General features: G+C 46.3%; 1 protein-coding gene across 1 annotated transcript in view; it reads right to left on the minus strand.

The window, feature by feature from the left end:
• CCDC3 (coiled-coil domain containing 3) overlaps positions 1-21,478 on the minus strand; it is a 35,839-nt gene extending 14,361 nt beyond the window's left edge. Inside the window, exons 1-2 of the mRNA XM_005489293.4 lie at positions 20,713-21,478; positions 19,640-19,814 (exon numbers count right to left, since the gene is read on the minus strand). Coding sequence (XP_005489350.1) covers positions 19,640-19,814; positions 20,713-21,122 — 585 coding nt within the window. The 5' untranslated portion in view covers positions 21,123-21,478. The remainder of the gene's footprint in view (positions 1-19,639; positions 19,815-20,712) is intronic.
• Between the last annotated feature and the right edge of the window lie 431 nt (positions 21,479-21,909).

Consider the following 21,909-nt stretch of genomic DNA (forward strand, 5'->3'; position numbering starts at 1 on the left):
TGGCTGAGACACATGAGCAATGTCCATGGTCCCAAGGCCAAGGTTTCAGGCATGATCAAAGGGACAACTTCTAGCAACTGCCTCTTTTGGGCCATTGAAGACAAAATAAAGCATTCCTTAGGCACCATTCACCAACAAAATGGGTGTGAATGGTTAGGCAACAACATGGTTATGGTCATTCCTCTCATTACTCTGGAGCTAAGGGTCAGTAAATGAGCAGAAAAGCCAGCAGAAGAATATATTCTACAGGAATGGAAGAAAACTTTTATTCTCACTCATTACCTAGGTCAGAAATCAATGAGAGTGTGAGCTAATCTGGAGGAGCACAGCAAGAACATGGCACTGAGCCTCTGGAGGGAATGGCAAAGACCCTTTCCTGCAGATATTTGAGGCCTCTCTTCATCAGCCAGATGTGGTTTAGGGTTAGTACATGTAAAGTGCAGCACAAACTCATCTGAAAAGACTGAATGACCAATTTGTTTAATCTGAGCCCCATCCAGGTGATGTCTCCATTCTGCCTTGCTCTGTTTAATCCTGTTAATAAGTACGTTCCTGTATTGGCATACAGCACCTACACTTCTCATGGCAGTCAGTGTTACTGCAAGTCAACCAAACTGATTTATCCTGCTCCCTCCAGATATCTGTGAGGCATTTCAAGTGAAGAAAAACAAACAGAAAAAAATCCTGATAAATTGCATCATTCCAAATGTTTTTCCTTCCACATTCTCCCCACCCTAGAGACTCTGCCACTTAGTAACATTTCTTTATTTAATCCCTTCCTAAAATACCCTTTTACCATTGAGAACTTTGCAACTGTTTGGGAGTAGGCCGAGTTGTTTGCTGTTTTGATGGAAAGAGAGAAACTAAATTATTTCCTGGCTGAGATTTATGCGTGAAGATTTAGCTTACAGCCAGACTTTTTTAGCCAAGTTATAAAATCTGAAGATAATTCCAGCTCTCATCGTCAGTGACTTTTATGAAGCAATTCAGGATATGTGCAGGAATAAAAGGAAACTCCTCACCATGGAGGTTTTCATGAAATGAAGAGACACATTCCTGCACAGAAGGAAAGGGCAGAAACATATGTCAGCCTAAACAGAGCTGTCAGAAAGCAGAATCCCAGCTTGCTAAAAACTCATGAACATGTTGATGAACCCATGGGGTTTTTTAAGGCTTTGGATGCAAACTGAGAGCAAAGCAGAGGCTGCACTTGCCTGTGGACAAAACAAAGCTGAGTTTTGCTTCAGACATCAGGCTTTTGGAAATTTAAGAGCAAATGCCTTGATGTGATACTGTAAAGATGCTCCTGATCTCCTGAGATTACTCAGTTCAGTGCTGGTCAGCTGGAAGGTATGATGGTCATGTTTTCTACCAAAATGACACAGAAATGCCTCACTAAGACATGGATGGTGTACTTCTCCCCATCTTCTGCCACATTTGCCACGCCAGACCCTGATGGACTGACCCATGTCTGAACAGTAAGGTCCCCAGAGCAGTGTCAGGTGGGCAGGCTTAAAGGAAAGAATAGAGAGGAAGAAGAAACAGGTAACTGAAAGTTCCAGAAACCCACAGTGACCTGTGTGCCAAAAACTTTAGGTCTCAGGTGAGACACCCCAAAAAGGCTTGTGCTGTCGGCTGCATCCACATGAGTAAGTCAATTGGAGCAACAGCAATGTGTCTGCAGACTGAAGCCCTAGATGTGTTTGGGGTGAGCAAACAGACAGGGAGAGGGCTCAGAAGGTGTGTGAAGGCCCAGCTGTGGATCCCTCATGTTCCCATTAGGAGCTGTGCACACCATCCAGGCATCTGAAGCAATCTGGCTGTGTTTCCTCCAGGAGGAATCCACTCACTGTGCAGCAAAACCTCTCTGTGAACTGAACCAACAGCTGTCAAGCAAAATCACATCTCCTACTCACCAGACTCATTCCCTCTCAGGATGGAGATTGCACTGATTTGACACATCTGGCAAGGTAAGACAGCTCTTGTTCCCTCAGGTGCTTTGCCTGAGCTCCATGGCTTGGGAAATTTCAAACAGGAGACCTCACAACCATTGCAAAGCCTGCAATGCAACTGCTTTCACATTTCCCTCTCATCCTTCCTGATGGGCCAGCTCCAGGCTCTGGAGGTGTTTCACTGGGCTGGTGGAGGCCCCTCACAGCTCAGCTGAGGACAGGAGGTGGGGATGGATGGAGCTCTGGGATTGTGAAATCCAATTATAACTCAGAAATGGCAGCTAGTGGCTCCCCAGAGCCACGTCCTCTCACAGCTCACTAAGTTTCTCTCCATGAAGTTCCTCTAGAAGGCTCAAGCATGGAGCTCTAAATCAACTCACCTATTTCCTGCCAATCTTTACTGGTGCTGACATCCATGCTCTCCCAAATTCCACATTTTTTTAAGTGCAGTTGAACCAGCAAGTGCTGGGAGAACACTGAGTCTGTGAAGCCACCTTGGCTGTGTTTCAATGTCTTCTGGAAAGATCCTAATGCAACACAGACGTTCATGATATGTTTGCACTTGCAGCTAAGTGCTGGCTACACTTGAGCTTGTCTGTAATGAGCTCTCTGCACAATACCTCACATGAAATACAGACAGACAGACAGGCATATTGGTTTCAGAGCTACATGGGAAGGAAGGCAGATGTCTAGCAGCAAAAAGAATCAGTAGATACAAGGACATTGCCTCAGCTCTGCTAATCACTGTCCATGCCTTAAAGCCAGGTAAAAATTGTTCAGACACTCCAGTTTAGAAATGAGCTCCTGAGACACAACCAGAACAACTCTGAGGCTGGAGCTGGACTGAGCTCCACAGATGTTCAGATCCACTAAAAATGACAAGAAATGTGGCTGACTTTTTGGTTTTGGGGCTGGAGAGTGACACACCAGAGAAGATGTTTTGCTATGGACTCTGGGCTTTGAGTCCAAGTCTTGCTTACATGACCAGGCAGCAATTTGAAAATAGCAACAGAAAGGAGAACAAAAGTAATGTGGTAGCAGTTAAAGAAGCTGCCATCTGTCCAACAGCTCATGACAGCTTAGTTGTGCCTTTTGGAGTCAGGGGTGTCATTGTTGGGAGGGTGTAAACTCATGTTTTACATTAGTGACTTAAATATTTAAATTTAATGAAGACTGTTGAAAATGCATGTCACATCCTTTGATTGCTGAGGGAATAATTCCCAGGTATTTCAAACCTTAATTAGTCAAAAAACTTTTCAGTCAATTAGAACTGATGCATATGTAACAATAATGAAGAAACACAAAAATTATAGGGATAATTCAACCTAAACATGAGTTGATCCAATTATTGGGCTCAGCCCCTGAAGTTCAGGTGAAAGAAGATCTCACAAGCAATGTTCCACCTCTATCACTTCTCAAAGTAGATCAATATCCTAAACTAACAAAGCCACTTTCATCCAGAAAATTCTGAATGTGGCTTCATATTTCAAACTCATTCATTACTTTGCTTTCTATGTATAATCACAGTTTGTGAGAGGTGTACAAAACCACATAAAAGGGAAGAGGAAAAGGGAGGGGTGCTATAATAAATTCTGCATTACCTGAGAAGATAGGTGTCTTCTCGTGCCAACTCCCCTTGGTGTTAAATTGCAGGAAAGGTTTATATGCAGTTATAACCTCATTGATTCTGAGCTGAGTTTTGAATCTTGGGTGGTGACACAGTGGTTACAATTGCGGGTTGCCTGGACTTTAAAAATGTGGTGAAATGACAATAAAGTTACAGGAGTGGTCATGACAAAGAACGTCTGCAGCAACCACAAATGAGCACTCCTCAATCTTCACCCTGTGTGTCTGTTATGAGTTTTACCATTGCAGCTCACCAGTAATTCTCACACAGCATCTGTGAAGCTTGCAGAAGCTCAGAGGAAGAGGACACAGCTCTCAGCTCTGACAAATTACAATCAATTCACTGTTACAGATTGTCCATGTCTTCCAGGGCAATACAGAGTTGTGGGACACTTTCACTCCTTGTAGCCAGCTGGGTCAAGAGCTTCCTGAAGGCTACCCCAAAATTCTGTCTCTGTGTTCCATCAGGACCAAAAAAACCCAGCCCTGTGGCAGCTGTGAGAAGATGCTATTCCATCATTCCTTCCAACAGCTGCTGGACACCCCTGAGCACAGCCTGCACCAGCAGGAGCAGTGTTTTGCATCACTGTGGCCCCAGCTGTGGCAGGTCAGCAGTGCTGCAGATCTCCATCTCCTTCCTGCTCCTTTTCAAACCCCACCATGTCAGCTGAGTTGAATCACTTCTCTGGATGCCTTCCCACTTCCTCAATGCTTCAGCAAACAGCACTAAGGGTGTGAAAGGGCTCGGTGCACATCCTTGAAGGAACCCAGGCCTGACAAGCTTCTCTTGGCTGTCACTGTGTCAGTGATATATTTGCCTTTGTTTTCCCCTTGTTTTTAAAGCTGCTCTATAGTGTGTCTTACTGCACTTGATGGGGAACTTTAAAAGGCTCCATAGAGCAATGCTTTTTCTCACCCAGACTCCTCAGCTATAGTAGAAACTGGAAAGATGATGCCTTGGACAGCTTCTGACCCTCCTCTCAAGGCTGCTTCTTATTCACTCCTGTGGTTCAGATTTCTTTGTAAACATGATTTCCTATGACCCACAGGGAGGGAAATCCCTAACAATGGGCTTTAGGGCAGGGACACTGAATTCTCCATTTTATGTGGTATAGTCCCAAACCCCACATTTTCTGTCAGCCAAACTAGAAAATAACATGCTGTCCACTATGAGGCAATGAGGGCAACAAGAATCAGTTCTCCTTAAATCAGATTATATCAGACTTCCTGTATAAAACTGTTGGAAGTCATTCCTTTTGCTCACCAAATTACTTCAGCAGGTGCATATCTTTCCTAGAAAAGAGTTCCAACCTCTTTTTCAGTGATAGAAAATCTATCATGACCCCTGGCAAACTAAAGATTAATGATCTACTTCACTTCAAAAACCCACTGTATTTAGAGTGGGTTATATGGACGCAGATTGCTGCCAGTTTCAAGCTGTAGGTCAAAAAAGAAAAATATTTAAGGCAGAATAGTTCTGGTTTGATTTCTGAGTCAGGAAATCCTTGCTGTAATTGCAGTCTGCCAGGTAAGACACACTTCCCCCATGCTCTCACCCAGACCACATCCAGGTGTTTGAGGAGGTTCTGCCTTCCTCTTCAGAAAAACACAGTGGCCCCTGGCAATGGCTAATTACCACTCTGCTGATTGACAAAGTGCCAAGGACTGAGCCCTGCTGCCTCCAGAACCGATAATTACATTTTTGTCAGGCTGCCAAGGTCCTCACACACACCTGCACGCTGCCCACACAGTGGTTACAAAAAGAGATTTATAATAATTAATCGTAGCATTCCTATCACGCATCTCCCCACCCACTTCCAGCAGTGACACGTAAATCCAGAGATGAGCATGTCTAATTTCCTCTCCTTGCTAACCTCAGAGTAAAGCCAGCTAAGAACATCTTCTATTTGCAGCCTTTGAAGTCTTGAGTCATGTTTTTTCCTGACATCTTAACTTCATTCTAGGTGAGGAATCACACTTTTTTCTCTTCTTCTTCTATTTTACTCTGCTTATTTGTTCACGCCTTCCTGACTAGTCTAGACAGCCCTACCACTTATGATTTTGCTCAGATGGATGCTTTCCAAGCAGCACAGCTCTCCTCCCACAGAACATGGGCCAAGCTTCACAAAACCAAACCTCTTCCCACGGATCACCATTTCCCCAGCTAGCAATTGGCTTCCAGAACTGAAGAGGTAGGAACTAAAGACTCTGCAAGATATTCATTGCCTCCAGGATCCTTCCCAATTCCCAAAAGCATCTGCTGTCCATGCAGCATCCCATCAAGCTGCATCCCTCATTTTTACCCGCTCCTTACTTCGTGCTCACCCCTGGACCCTCCCAACCTGCCAACAGTGATGAGCCCCTGTTGCAATGCTTTTCTTCATGCTGCCTCTTTTGGGAAAGCAAAAAGCCCCATTGAAATTTTCCTTCTCCCTGATTTGCTCCTAATCTGTTTTGCATTTTATTCTTTCTTTTTATTCATTTTTATTTCCTGTACTATGTTCTGTTTTTACATCCTTCTCGGTTTTCACTTTCTCTCACAGGTTGCTGGCACTACTGACATTCATCTGCACTTAATCTTCTTGGGGTTAAGTCTTACACACAAATATTTGCTTTCCCTGTTGGCATTTCCAACAGTCTAGGCAAAACTCTGAAATTTCCCTGTGGCAGTAGCTCTGGGAGGTCCCAGACAGCCAGGGAAGGGGCTTTGCTCCCTCTTTTCTTGCATTGCACAGTGTTAGCAGCAGCTGATTCCTGTCCAGGATAGGGGAGGAACAACCTTCTCTGAGGCTCAGACATTAAGCTTGGTCTGTAATTTTGAGTCTCCTGTCCTGTGAGAGGGTTGAGGATAAAGGGAAAAAATAGAGACTGACAACATCTTCCAGCAGAAGAACTGGGATCATCAGATAATAAAGTAGGAAACAGGTTGAAAGCAATCTAAAAGTTGGCAATCAAATCAAAAAGGCAATAAAATTCTCAAGAGAAGGCTGGACAGTTTTATGGGAGATAAATTGACTGCATGCCACTGAATATATAGACAGAAATAAATATATGGAAATTGCTTCACCACAGAGACTTCAGCTTAAAACACTGGAGAATGGGAGGGCATCAGCTAGAACTCTCTTCCTTTACCCTTCCATGGATACCTGACTTAGGTAACTCTTGGCATACTGTGGGTCTTGGGATGGGGACAGGGGAGAATGCTGACAGTCTTTTACTTTACTTCCTTAGAAAACTTTTGGCAAAACTGCCATTTTGCACCAGTTCAGAACTTCTGAAAATAAAGCATCTAACAAAAGGACTCCTGTACTCCACTCTGCTGTTGGCCAAAGCCCTTCAGAATGTTGTATCAATCTCTGCTCAGATTCTAAGATCAATAAAAGTAGACAAGCTCCTTAACTCAATTCAACTAATACTTAAATACATCCAACCAAGAAGCCAATCCAAAGCCAGAATATTTATCATAAAATGCATAGAAAAACATGTTCAGAGTCACATCTACAGTGGAGACTTGAAGTTCAAAGAGAAAAGGCCCTAAAATCAATGTTGAAGTAATTCAAACAGCCCCATGACACCTCCAATGATGTTGACTGCATTAGAAAGATTATTCCAGTTGTTCTACAAGCTTTAGAGTTAAAGGCTTTCAGTATCAGAGACAATGTTCCCTTTTGGTAGAGTATTGATAACATATGTGTCCTCTCTTTTTATTTGTTTTCCTAAAAAATGAAAAAAAATTTTTTTTTAAATTTCTTTGCACCATTTTCTAAATCAGGTAATGATTGACCACAGGCCTTAAAAAAAAAAAAAACAAAAAACAAAAAAAACCAAAAAAAAACAAAAAACAAAAAAACCCCCAAAAAACAGAAACGGAGTCAGAGATTTCAGAATTTCAAAACACAAGGAATTGCTTTAAAGCAATTTAGAAGATTGGATTTAAATCCACAAAACAAAACTCTACATCTTTCATGCACTCAGCAAATTTTATCCAAAAGGCTTTATGAGCTAGAAGATAAAGACTCCAAAATGCACAATAAGCTCCAGCCAAATTCAAGCCACCTGCTCCACACAGACACAGACACAGACACAGAAGGAGGACTCTGGGCATGCTGCAGTGCTGCATTCGAGCTCTGGACTTTTCTCATCTACTGAATCCAAGCTGGAACTGCTGTACCCAGAAAAAGAAGCCAGTGAGACAGAGCCATGGTCATGGTGAAGGTGTTGTGGCATAAACGGCCCAGGACCACATCAGTCCCTTTTAGACACAAGTTCATATGTGGCCAAGGCCAGACCACAGAGTGAGCTCAAATTACCTCTGTTCTTGCAATTAATACATTGTCTTTGCCCCAAAGACCAGCAGAAACTGAAAGCAGTTATTTGTAAGGCTAATGTTGCAGTGGGTGCAGCCTTAGGAGATCTTTCCACTTCCATATTGTGCTGAGCAAGGATTTCCAAATCCCTGTGCTGCTCTAGAGAAGTCAGGAATACTGATTGCAGAGGAAAATGCAAGGGAAGGAAAAGGAAAAGGAAAAGGAAAAGGAAAAGGAAAAGGAAAAGGAAAGTGAGAAAAAAAAGAAAAAGAAAAAGAAAAAGAAAAAGAAAAAGAAAAAGAAAAAGAAAAAGAAAAAGAAAAAGAAAAAGACCTATTTTTTAGGACCTGGAAAAAAGGATACTGGATCTGATAAATACTGAGAGCAAACATGAACACTTCAATAGCCACGTTCCCAGCTCATAGCTGTGGGGTTGAGGCTGCCCCGGGACACTGGCAATGTGTAAGTTAATATTTAAAGATACATGTGGGCTTAGGAGCAGATTAAAGTACACAATGAGCCCTGGGCAAGCCTGAGATTTCTCTGTTTCACAACATAGGAAATGCTGTAAATACCATGGCAAATGCAATTACAGAGTGTGATAAACACCACTTCGTTAGCAGAGACCACAGGAGGCTTCTCCCGTTTCAGAGTTTCTGACAATGAGCAGGAGCAGAGGCTGATCCTGAACTCCAGACACAAAACAGGCAAATGCCTCAGGGATGCCTCCAGCCTGGGATTTTGTTTTTAGCCCTTCTCTGGCCTGATGCTTTGATGGAAGGGCTCTGCTCCTTCATATCCCCAACATCTGTGATGTGTTTCTTGAGCAATGACTGTCTGTAAGGACAGGATGTGCTCCAGCAGCTCCAGAGTGCCACTGATTTGGAAGCACCAGGATATTTTCCATCAGTGGTTCAGCTGCTTTCAGACCCTATATTTCAGTTCAATGTAGGAGGGTTTTGTCACTGGATGTGGTTTCAAGCCATTTTTATTATGGCAGGTAAGATTTGAGCACAAATTATTATTTCCAGGACACATTTAATTGATGATTCTACACCTTTGGGAAAAGAATCAAGAATCACATTTGTTCCTCTGCCCTTTGAAACCAAGACTTAAGAAAACAGAGGCTCGGTTAGGATTTTGAGGGACAGATAGTGAAGTGCTCACTCAACTCAAACAAAATGTGCCTGAGCCTGAGATGTGGAAAAGGACAAAACCCAAATCATTGATGATAGTAACAACCCTTCAGTAGAGCCTTCTTAAAAGTGTTTGTTTCCAGTCCTCAGAGGCTTTTCACAACACCAGGACTCATGTCCAGCATGGCACAGAGAACTTGGAGTGATTTTTAGGAAAATTCACCTCCAGGTTGTCTTTTTGAATCCAGCTGATGGAGGTTGGCTTTGGATGCCACCTGGTACCTCCTGGACAGAGTGAGGGACATAAACCCTCTCCAGAGAGAGCAGCACCAACACCCAGCTTGAAGAGCAACAGGACAGGGGGCCCTCCCAGAGCCATGTCATGAGCTGTGCAGTGGCTCTTCCTCCAGAGGCAGGCAGCCAGGGAATGTCTTCTTCTGACCCACTTTACAAACTTTGTAAATAATGGAGATTTTACCACATTAGTGGGCCACACAATTTGGTGGGTTATTTCTTCATTTCCTATTTCCATGAGTTACTTTAATTTTCTCTCATTTGCAATGTTATTTTTTATTTGTCTCTACTCACAGAAAAATCTCCAGCAGATGTACTTACAGACCAAGTAAGGTTCTTCCCCACAGATAAGCCATGCACAGATTCTCACTTAAGACAACTTTTATAGACCATGAATAAACTCTCTTTATCCAGCCAACCCATACCTCAGAATTCTGTTAAAGTATGAGCAGGCATATGGCAGAGGTGCCCAATGGTTACTGTGACTAAGCCCCTTCTCATTATTGCTTATCTCCCACACCAAAGGATGTTGCTTTAAAGGTGGAAAACAGCTTCCTCACTCTGCAACAAAATGAGGAATTTTGAGTGTTGTGTTTTTGCTTCAAAGGCTCTGAAATGGGATTTCTATCTTTCCCACATGTAAGGGAAATTAGGACTTAAAGCATCTGAATTTCTATTCCTACCCCTGAGCCAGTGTCAGTACAAGCTGTTCCTCCACTTTGACTTTCCCTCTTTTCTCTCCCCAGCCACCATCCAGTTAAGCATTTAAATAATTTTCCACAATAAAAAATTCTAATAAACAATACCCAGAAGAACATATTTGTGTTTTACCCTGTTTAAAGGCTCCGGAAATACAAAAAGAAAGCCAAACAAACAACTGTGCTCTGAAATGGGTGTACAGCAAAGATAAATGAAGGCAATAAACTCATTGCATTTTGAGGAAATGAAGAGGATACAAGACACCATCCACCTGAAGAAGGAAGCCAGACTTCATACCACCAACATGCTCTGGTTGAATAAACAAATAAACCCCAGCTGCTCATGCTAAATCCACCTGAAAAAAACTCCCTACTCAAAGTACACTACCTGTGCAATAAGGTTGGAAGCCATGGGAGGGGAAGGGCACAGGATTTTGACAAATATGTTTACAGGTAAAAAAAAATAATTCAGACAGTTGTTTCTAATCCCAGAGGTCACGGATCTGGGAGCAAAAAGAATTGTCTCCACTGGACTGGGATACAGAGCCCAACACACCTGCCTTGCCTTCACCTCTGCAGAATGGAAATAGCTCTCCTGCTGTCCCTGCAGAGTGAAGGAGATGGGTCAGTTTGAGGATAAGTGTGTAAATACCAGCTCGCATTTTAGTCCCACATCTTGTCTCATTATAAAACACTGCACCAACATTCTCCCTTGAAGTTGCTACAGGTTCCTTACTGATCTAGGAAATGCAAAAATACTTCAGGACAAGTCTGTTAAGTGCTTTCAGATCTCAGGAAATATTTGTTTCCTTGCTAGCTCTTAAGTTTTTTGGGCAGAAATTCAGACCTGGCTTTTTAGTCATATTATTTTCCTTTTGTATTTTACATTGTCATGGAAACTTGCCTCTCCCTCAGTGCATTTTTCCCTGCTGTCATTCCTTTTACTGATGACTCGACTAACAGTTGCAGCAGCCTTGCTCCAAAAAAAGTTGAAGAGGTTGAAGACAGACTGGGGCAGCAAGGAGAGGGGGGGAGGGAGTCAGAGAATCAGCTGCTGGAGGCACCTGCAATGATTTGCTCAGCAACCAGCTGCAGTTGGTCCACCAAAACCATCTGTTCCCAGTCCCCAAAAACCAGACACTTTGGTTTGTCACTTCACATTAGCTGCTGCAAGGGGCTGAGCGCTGCCAGGGCCAGCAGCCAAGCCAAGCCTGGCACCACATGGCTGCTCCTGGCTGAGAACAACAGGGCAAGGACACTTCTCCAGGGGAATTTGGAAAGGTTCTTGGCTGGTGGAGGCAGGATTTAAAAGGCTCTGTCTGCAGCTTCCATTAGGGACTCGAACTCCTGCTGCCTCAGAGCCAGCTTGGCTTGTCAGTTGTGAAAATAAACATCAAAATGCATGGGCTGGGAGAAAATATGTCCCAGATTAAAAGATCTCATCTCCCTTCAAGCCACAGTGGCTGATCTGGTTACAGGCAGCATCACAGGTGTCCTGTCTGCCAGCTGCCAGCTGGATTTTGGTGGCTGTTGATTTTAATAAATGTTTGCTCCATCTTTTTCTGTATATGTCTCACAGGTGGGTCAGGAGAGAGACAAAAATTCAAAGAGAATACTTTCCCTGGGTTTAAGGTCAACAGCAACTAAATCAAAGGGCAGGTCTGCCCACAGTCCCTGTAGGAGCATCATGTTCATCAAGGACAGATCCTGGTCCAGGAGTGCTGATCTGCATGAATCATCCTTTCCACCTGCTGACCAACACAAAGCATCAATTTGCACACAAAACCCACCCAACTCATCTACAGGCTCACAGATTTACAGAAAGGTGTGGTGGCTCCCATAACTGGGTGGAACAACACAAATTATGGGTACTTCCCTCATTAATTTTGGCAGATCTTGTTCCAGAAAACTTGCCTGAGATTCATTCTGAATGTATTCCCAAGAGCTGGCTCAAAACAAGCTCTAGGATAATCCAAGCAGGTGAGGAGCCATGTGATGTTTGCTCTGATGTTTGCTTCCCCTGCTGCTCCCAGCCCAGCCAAAGCACTGGAACAGCCCCAGTGTGTGACTGGGAGCAGGATCCAGGACTCATCTGAGCATCTTTCAGTAGCTCCCAGGCAAAGTTGGCACCTCCACCCTCTGAGACTGAAATGTCATGGGACAAGTATGACTTGTAAGCATACTTGGATCCAAACAACCCCATGATCTGCTTCTTTGGACTGCACATTCTGTTTTGCCTTGGGTTAGTAAGAAGATACATCCACCTGAGGAACACCAGCCTCAGCTCTTCTCCTTGGAGAACATGTCCGATGTATCTGGGGAGCACCTTGAGTGGAGGAAGCACCTCTGTTGAGGAAGGGGATTTGGCTGTGGGGACAAACTCTTTCAAGCATCCTGCACTATTCAATTTCCCAGCCCAGATCCACACCAACCCTTTCCCTGCACCTCTCCCTTCATCTTCCACAGTGGTGGGATGTCCCTTCTCACTCTCCCACCCTGGGGAGGCTGTGAGCAGGAGGGCAGGGAAGCAGAGGTGTCACTCACACCCAGGGAAGGAGACAGTGCACTGAAGTCAGCCTCCTCATGTCTTCTGGTTGCCACTTTTCCCAGGACAGTGTCATCTCCAGAGAGGATGGATGAGAGGTCCACTGCTCACTACAATGCTGCAATTCCCAGCCCATCTTCACATGTGGATGCTCAGGTGGGATTCAGACTTCCCACTGCCCCCCCTCACTGAGGGGTATCACCCCTCTCAGTCACTTCTGTGTTAGCATAGAGGGAACATAAGCAGCTCCATCAAAATCCCACCTCTCCTCCCTACAGAGTGCCTTGGCCCTGGGCTAAGAGGTTTCCTAAGGTCAGAACCTCCCAAAAAACTCTTCATCCAGCTAAGAAAGCACTGCTGGGCTTGAAAAGCCATGTCTGGGCTGGAAAGCCCAAGGCTATGGCATCCCTGCAGACAGCCTTGGATCCGAAACTGAGGAGGGACAACAGGGTCCCTTCAGCCCCACCTTTGTGTGTCTCAACATGCAGACCTCAGCCTACAAATATCAACTGCCTCTGTGGCCACCAGCCAGGCAGAGAACCCCAAAGGTGTCCTGGGGCTGGGGCCAGATGCCTGCTCACCACCAAGCTCAAGTACAGCAGCAGATAGTGCCACAAAATATGGAATGAATTAGAGCATTTGGCAGAACTTCATTAAAGTGTGACTCTGGATAATTAAAAGAGGCCTGGAGCCATGTGGGTCTCCCTTCCCTGCCAGTTCCTGGAAGGATTGCTGCTTCACCCTTCGAGGAGGCAGCAGCACATACACATACACACATACCCCTGGTTGTCTTGGTATTTCCTTGCTTGGTGAGCTGGAAACTGGATATTTTTAAGGATATTATGTACTTGGATGTGCCTGAGACACAGCAAGAGAGAGCTGTGCTCTGGAGCAATCTGCAATGCCTGACAGGCAGCAATGGCCCAGACACGTTCACCAGGAGCTGTGGGACACTTTGGGGCTCCCCTGTTGGGACCAGGAGGGGGCTAAGGGGGGTCTCACCTCAGCACCCACCCCCCCATGGCTGCCATGGGGGACAAGAGCTCAGATGGGTGGGAAAAAGCTCCATTTTCAATCCCAAATTCTGACTGTTCACAAATGATACCAAATCCAAGGCTCCCGTGTTACCTCACCTCATCCCTCCTGCATTGTATATGAAAACCAGCCAACCTACAGAAATAATGTGCCTCTAAGAAACAACTGAAAACCAGAAATATTGCTCATTTTTCTTCTGGAAAGCACTGCTCAGAACACCTTCTAGGTGTAATAATTACAATAAAGACCATATGCAATGGAAACATCCTGTGGATAAGGCTATTGTGCATTCCTTTGTGATCTTTTAATCTGTTTTATCAGCCTGTGTGCATGTGGAAAGATAGAAAACTGATAGGGATATGCCAGCCAGAGCCCTAAGAGTCCCCTACCACAGCCTGGGTGTGAAGATTTGGGAAAGAATCAATTCCATTTCTGTGCCAAAAGACTCCTGGGGATATTACCCAAATGTATCAATTGTCTTGTGGTCTTCCTTTGCCCCAGACACTTGTCAGCAGTTCTCCATTTCATCTGATATTGCTTACATGTACTCAAATTAAACACAGATCACAGGGAGGGGGCTCACCCTGGGTGGGTTTCTGGGAGGAAAAAAAAGCTCTGTAAATCACTATGAAAACAACCCAGAAGTGATGGCACTTTCTATCATGCTATTAGGCTCATGGAGAAGCAGCTCCTCTAACCAATGGCAGGGCAAGAAGCCACATGTAAAAGAAGATTTTCAAACCTCTAGATACTGGACCTCACTGCAATTCTATTTTGAGGTCTTTTTGTACTGCCCTTGCCACGTAGCACTGTTTTTAACTGAGGTTATTTTGTGTTTCCCTAGTACCTTAAGAGCAGAGAAGGGAGAATGGCTAATGCAGCTCATGCCACAAGCCAACACAAAAATTCAGTACATGGGAATTAAAGGAATTGTCTTCACCAAGCCTGGATGCTACCTGCTCTTTTTCAGACTGCTTCTTCTCCTAAAACTGCTGGCTCTGGACTCCATGAACAGCATTTTCCAGTTTTGAAATTCATCATCCAGCACTCTGAGCAGAGAGGGAACTCTGCAAGAGCAGAAGCTCTTAACTTTAATGAGAGAAAAAAATATTACTTTTTCATTTTAATTTTGTGAATAACGTGGACAACACAGCTATCAGTTCATTTTTCCTAGTGGCCAGGATTTGCAAGACTCACAAAGCAGAGTCACTTCTGGCATCAGCAATGTCCACCTCAGCCCCACAGAAAGAGCTCTGGCCCATGGATCCAAGGCAGCTCAGGCTCTCTCTGGACGTGACACTATTTATGCACTTCCAAAATCAGCGTGGTCTGAAAAATTACAGGGATTTCCTCAGTTTTCCTTCTTTTTTCCCCCTCTCTGGGAGCATGTTGCCTGGGAGATGGATCAAAACAAGTCCCCATAGCAAACATCACAGAACAAGCCCTTCTCTGGTAGGCAAGGAGCTCTAGTACAGGTGGCTATTGCTCTGTGGCTTGTGTCCTTGTAGTGCTGTGAAGTGTCACTGACTGAGACCCTCTGCCATTCACCTGGTTGAGAGCACCAGGGAAGAAACAGGCTGGGACCAGCAGATGGGCTCAGGGATTCACCCAACCCAGTGGCACTCAGTCCATGCACACAGGAGTTGCTAAAATACAAAGAATTCTGAAACTATTTCCTCTACTTCCACAGAGGGAGAATGTAATTTAATTTAATTTTTGATTTGCACAGTAATGGCAAGGCCATTTATGCAGTTACGTTGCTTTTCTTATCTAGTTCCCTTTTCAGCTGCTCCAAAGTCTTCCAGGTGTCACAGTCAGGTCATTAGTCTGCTACAGCAGCCATGGTGCCACCAGGGAAGAAGATCCAAACCCAAAGATGCTAAACAGATCTTTGTAGACTGCCAGGCTAACCCACTAATTACATAGCTTTTTATTTGGGACACTGGCTACTCCCATAAAAGCTCTATTATTGGAGATAATACCTCCAGATAAAGCTCTGGAGGTCTCTCAGAAGGCAAGTCCATTCATCTAAATCAATTGAGATAACTGTGTGGTTGTGGCTCTGCTGCTTGAGTCAATGCAGGGGGAGGTGTTTAATAAAAGCTAGGGTCTTCCCCTGCAATCTCTGAGCTTAATTTTAGTTATTGGACTCCTTAATTTCATGGACTTTATCTCAGTGCTGTCACTGTTGCTCACAATTGGGCTGACACCTTGACATCAATCCCTTGTTGTGGGGTCATTTTGCAGCTCTCCTGCACACATAAAGGGGGATGACAAAAGAACACATTTCCTTACCAACCTGTTGACAAAACCACTTCAAGACCCTCTGAACAATAACTACAAGTGCTGCTAGAGATTTCTACTGTCCTTATTGACACCAGACCTCAAGTCACTTCTCCTGTAATCCCTCGTGTGCAGACAGAGCAACAATGTCCTCTTTGTGAGATCACACAACCCTGCAGAAGGCCAGAAGGAGAAATTACAGCTCCTAGATTTGCACCAAAATGGTGAAACTCTGCAGGGGAGCTGGATTTCAATCCCAATGCACTGCATCGTCCTTTGGTTTTAGAAACAACCTTGTGGAAACCACTGCAAAAACAACCTGGAGTAAAGCAAGAGATCTGCAAACATCACCAAGGTGCTGAGACAAAAAGTCAAGACGAAGCCACATTAGTGTTTGCCTCTGCAAACGTGGAGGCCAAAATGCAAGTGCCTAAAGAAACAACAGCAGGAGCAATCATTGCACTCTGAAATGGCCAGAACAAGAGCCTGAGTGAATTTATGAGATTGTAGGGTTATTGGAAAACTATGGAAAGCAGTATTTGGCTCTTAGCCCAGACTGCAAGGGGCTTAAAAATGCAGCTGGAATTAGCTTACAGCAAAAGCAGCAGGCCCAGGATGAGGAAAGTATTATTCTCAGTGAGATGTGCCTTGGGTCTGACCTCTTTTCATCACACGCCATGGGCCCTTCTGAAAATTAAAAGCATTTTACCATGATGGAAAAGGCAGGTGGCACATCCCAGTGCATCAAAAAGTTCCTGCACATCTCTTTGCTCTTTTTTGCATCATCAGACACATTTGCTGGAAGGAGGAGAAGGAGCTGTCAGTGTTTTCCTCGTTTCACCCCTTGGGCAGCCCACACAAGGCTGCCTGCATGCAAGGAGCACTGCAGACAGAAGAGGCCAAGCAGGAGGACAATGTGTCAGTGATCACCTTTGGGTCACCTGCTCCATGGCCAGCTCAAGCACACCCTACAGAAGGGACCTCTTGCTTGGAGTAGAATTACATGAGGCAAAGACACTCATCCATCATGGGATTTTCTCACATTCTGGCTGAGCATCCCAGAGCTGCAAACACAAATTATCCATTGCATCTGCACATGCTTCTAGCACCAAAGTCTCTCTTAAAGTGTCCACCCCAGAAATATATCAAGAGTAGGATTCCAAAAGACTTCCAGACTGTGGGATTTGTCTGCAAACAGAAAATTTCATCATTCTTTTGTTCCAAACCTCCTCTGGCCTGCTGCTTTGTAAGTTGTCCCTGCATGCAGCTGTTCCAACACCTGGAGGCAGGACCTTACCTATGAATTCCTGGGATGGGACTCTCATCCCAGCTGCCTTCTACTCAGAATGTCTCAACATTTCCACCTCTCCTCTCTGACTGCACAAAACAACCATTATGTTATACATATCCAGTACACAGCAGCTAGTGAGACCCCTGACTCCTCACTACAGTATGAGACAACCCTTCCCTCTCTGTCCAAGCTCTTCCCAACCTGACACCATCATAGAACTCCACTTAGGATGTACCCAGACTCCCAAACAGGTTCTTTTCCAAAATTACAGGAGTAATGCTCTGAGTTCTGTTCACGGTCTGTGCCTGAAGCTGGCACACAGCACAGATTTCAGCTTAGAAGCCAGCATGGGGCAGCTCGGCCGAGCACATTCAGAAACAGAAATTGTTCACACTGTGACAGGACGTGAGCAGACAGTGACAACTGGGAAAGCCACACTACAGGTAAAAAGGCAGAGAGAGGAGGGAGATGTAAAGAGACCTGTACCTGGAAGAGCTGAGGAACAAATTCCTAATACTGCAGCAGCCAGAAATGTCCCCCCTTTCCCAGGCTGGGGCACGCAGGCGCCGGGAGCTGGCGCTCGGCTGGGCAAACACAGATGCAGGAGCTGAATGGGAGTACAGTCAGCCCCAGCTATTTTTAACTGGTGCAGAGGAAGCTTTGACTTTTCATTATGAGGGCTGGACAAAGTGTCCATCAGTTGTGCTGAATGTGCTCCCTGGATGGGTGGGGGTTGAAGCCCCCAGCCCCAGCAGTGGGAGCAGCAGCTTTAATCCCCCCAGTCTGCCCACAGCTGCACAGGTCAAAGAGTGCAACAGCTGAAATGCACTTCTGATACATATCCTGAGGGCTGCCCCAGCTTACCCTGGGGGTTTCTGCCTGGTCATTTCCATTAAGGCTGACTGGTGAGATTCACTGCTGGCATAGACAAGCACCAGCCCATCAGGATCCCCCACGTTTAGCTCAGCATGACGAAATAAACAGTGCAGAGGCATCACCAGCAGAGACTGGCAGTTGGATCTGGTGGCCTCCCCATGACACTTTGCTCCCCTGGACAAAAATCTGTGGATTTGGCAACAGCAGCACCTTTACTTGCCAAGTATGTTGCTTGTGGCACTGGGGAGCAGGGGTTGGGAGGGAGGAGGCAGGGCTGGGACCAGGGCTCTCCACCTCCCCCTTCTTGCCCAGACAGGATTACACCTCTGCAATTTAATTGTAGGATAACTAATTTCCTCTTAAATGTCAGTTTATGCTGCTGTCTCATATATTTGAACAGCACCATTCTACAGTGTCCCCTCAAAAATATCAGCAGCAAAAAAACACTTGCTCATGGGGCATCCCAAGGAGAAGAGCTGTGTCACTGGCCGGATGGCCACACAGCAGCTCAAACTTTGTATGCTGGCATTTGGCCAGGTGGTGAAAGGAAAAGGCTCAGCCAGCTACTGAGTTCTCTCCATCCATCTCCCAAGCAAGCCACTCACACATCTGCTGTCATACATAAACATCATGCCTCGGGTAAATCCACAGAAGACACAAGTAATGACGCCTGTCCTGTCCAGTCTGACCTAAAAAGGTGCTGAAAATGTTCTCAGATAACAGGGGAAGCCACCAGCCTCACAAAACAAAGTTGAGCACTAAACCACTCCAAGTTCCACTTTCTCAAAAGTACATGCACATCCAGAATATGCACACGCATGACAACATGTTGCTCCTCTCTGCCAAATAAGCATTTGTTAAAATCCCGCATTTATTACACACACTACAATCCCATAAAGGGGCTCAGGAGCCACCAATAGTGGGCATCTTTGGATGTTCTTAAGGGAGGATTGCCTAGAGGGTGAACTGCTTTCTGTGGCCTTCCTTGAAAGGAGAAAGAAACATTTCATCTGTCTTGTTCAAAAGTAAGTGCTGGCATCCCTCAGAGGAACCCTGCCCTCATCACTCCCATGAAATGTGCCCCTAAGAGTCTTTTTTTCCCCAGCTGCTACAAAGGCAGCTCAGGGTGATTAGTTCAGTAGATGTTTATGCTGTTATGTGGAGTCAGGCAAGAATAATCCCTTACAGTCTGTCATGGTCCAAGCACTGCTCTCACTACAGAAGTTCAAAAGCAAAGATCTGCTCCTGAGTATTTCAGATGAATTTTTAAAAAGAGGTCTAGAGATAGCAAACCCAGAATTATCTGGGTGGGGGAGGACAAGATCACAAGTAATACTATTTTTAACCTATTGCTCATGAACAAGTTGATACCAAGCTTTGCTCAGGTCCATGGGAAGCTGAAGAGGTTAACACAGAGGTCAGCTTTGAAAACAGTTTAATATTACCTCACCAGTGTGTTACTTTGCTGGTGATACCCAAGGAACAGGAAAATCAGGGACCTGCTGCTCTGCATTCATGTACACATGTTCACAAAGGACATGGGAATGCCCGTGCCCACTTTGAAAACAAGGACTGGAAAGCAAACAAATCCCTTACCCGGTTGTCCTCTTGAATCTCCCAGTCACTGGAGAAGCTCAGCACATGCTGTGCCTGCGAGCAGTTGGAAAACTGGAAAAGGCTGGCAAACATTCTCCTGTTCTCCTGGGTGTCGGGGAAAATCGCCTCCTGGAAGTTGACTCCGTGTGGCAGCAGGATGTAGTTCTCATCCATTCTGGAACACAGATTGCAGGGGCAGCCCGCTGTGAGAATGAACAGCACTCTCTCTCCTGCAGGAGTCACCTGTCATACTTCAGCCTGGCTCGACAAAAAGTCACACAGACTTTTAGCCTGCAAGTAGCTCTCAGCTCTCCTGGCACCAAAATGGCAATTCCCACCACAAGGACTGCATCAGGAAGCAGCAGTAAGGACCAAACTGCTCTTTCCACCCTGCAGACACAATGAAGGAGGCAAATCTGTATTTTGGGCCACAGTTTCTACTGAATTTGCATCACTTTGCCCTTGAGCCCAGAGTTTAAGTACTCCTTCAAGCAGTCAATAAATAACTCGTGTCAATAAAATGTGTTTAAAGATGTTGCTGCATCAAAATGAGTTTTGTCATGCACCCAGCCTAAGAATATACCAAGAATTTCAAAACAAACCACTGAGTAGTATTTCGCAAATGCTCTCAAATTGAAAGGTCGCAGAGATGGCTCTGTTCCCACATTGTGGTTTATTTTCTTATTCTTTCGATGAGCCCAAACTCAGGGTCTGGCCGGGACTCAGCAGAGTCGATGGAAAGCTATCGGGTGAGTATTTGGGGATGGGTTTTAAACTCCCACGACAAACTTCGACAAACGCGCTGGTCTCTCTCCAGCTCCGTGACCGTCCCGCCGTAAAAACAAAAGCAGCAGCACCCTCAGCTACTCAACAGCAGCTCCCTGAGCATGTGCTGGAATACTACGAGAGTTTGGTGTTCCAGGCGTTCCCTTCCCTATGAAACTGTGCAAAGGAGCGGGCGCTGCGCGGAGAGCGGGACGGAGCGAACCCTGCGGGCAGGGACGGGCGCGCATCCCCCGGAGCCGGGACGCGACATCCCAACCCCTGCCCGGCCCCCCCAGCCCGGGACTCACCGGAGGAAGAAGAAATAAGCGTAGCCCTGCATGACGGTGTGCGAGTGGCAGGAGAAGTAGCCGAGGCCGGTGAGGTTGAGGCGGGAGCCGGCGGGCACCTCCAGCATGCTGCCCCACGCCTGGTCGCACAGCAGCTCGATCTCGGCCGAGTAGAAGAGATCCCCCGCTCCGTGCTGGGCGCCGCCGGGGGCGCCCCTCTGCCAGGGCAGGTAGTTGTAGGCGCCGTAGGGGTCGGGGTGCAGCGCCAGCACCCGCGCATACACGATGATCGCGGCCAGCTCGGCCCGGCAGCCCTCGCTGAGCGGCCGCCACTCGGCCGGGAGCTGGCAGCCACCCCCGGCACCCGCCCGGGCCCCCAGCACCAGCACCAGCCCCAGCACCGGCACCGGCAGCGACACCGGCAGCGGCATCGCGGGCGGCTCCGGGCCGGGCTCCGCGGGGCACGGACGGCCCGGAGGCTGCGGGCACCGGGGCTGGGCAGGAGCGCACGGAGGCGGCGAGGAGCAGATGCGGAGCGGTGGAGGGTGCCAGGGGCAGAGCACGGAGGGCTGAGAGCCGGGGCAGGAGGTGTGCGGGGACAGAGATGCGAGGAGCAGAGATGCGAAGGGGAGGGATGGGGAAAGGCAGAGATGCGAAGGGGGCAGAGAGGCAAAGGGGAGGGCTGTAAGCGAGAGAGGTGCAAAGGGGGAGGTGAAAAGGGAGGGATACAAAGGGGAGGGATGCGAAGGCAGAGTTGCAAAGAGGAGGAATGCGAAGGGAAGAGGTGGACAGGACGGAGGCTGCAAAGAGGGGAGATGTAGAAGAGCAGAGAAGGGAAAGGCGGGCGCACTCCGGGGTGAGCACTTGGTGGCACCCAGGGCTTTGGAAGGTGAAGGTATGCCTCGTAGGGTTTTGGAAGTGCAAGGGTCCCAGTGGAGCAGGGGGCTGTGCACAGCTCCCCTAGGAAAGAAAATCCTGAGAAACTTTAGATGTGTTTGTGTAGAAACTTGTAACTCTAGTCATCCACTTCTCCCACTTCAAATGAGGCTGGAGAAAAACTTGCAAGTGGAGGAGAGCAGCCTGCAATCATTTTCCAAAATACATCTGGTGAGCCAAGTAAAAGTAAAAAGCCAGGTCTCAATGTATTTTGACTTCCCACTGCTTCATCCTAGAGCAGTCTGATGCAGCGTTTTGGCAGATAGCTCAAAGACTGACCCT

The sequence above is a fragment of the Zonotrichia albicollis genome, chromosome 4 (genome assembly GCF_047830755.1).
Source record: "Zonotrichia albicollis isolate bZonAlb1 chromosome 4, bZonAlb1.hap1, whole genome shotgun sequence".
Lineage (NCBI taxonomy): Eukaryota > Metazoa > Chordata > Aves > Passeriformes > Passerellidae > Zonotrichia > Zonotrichia albicollis.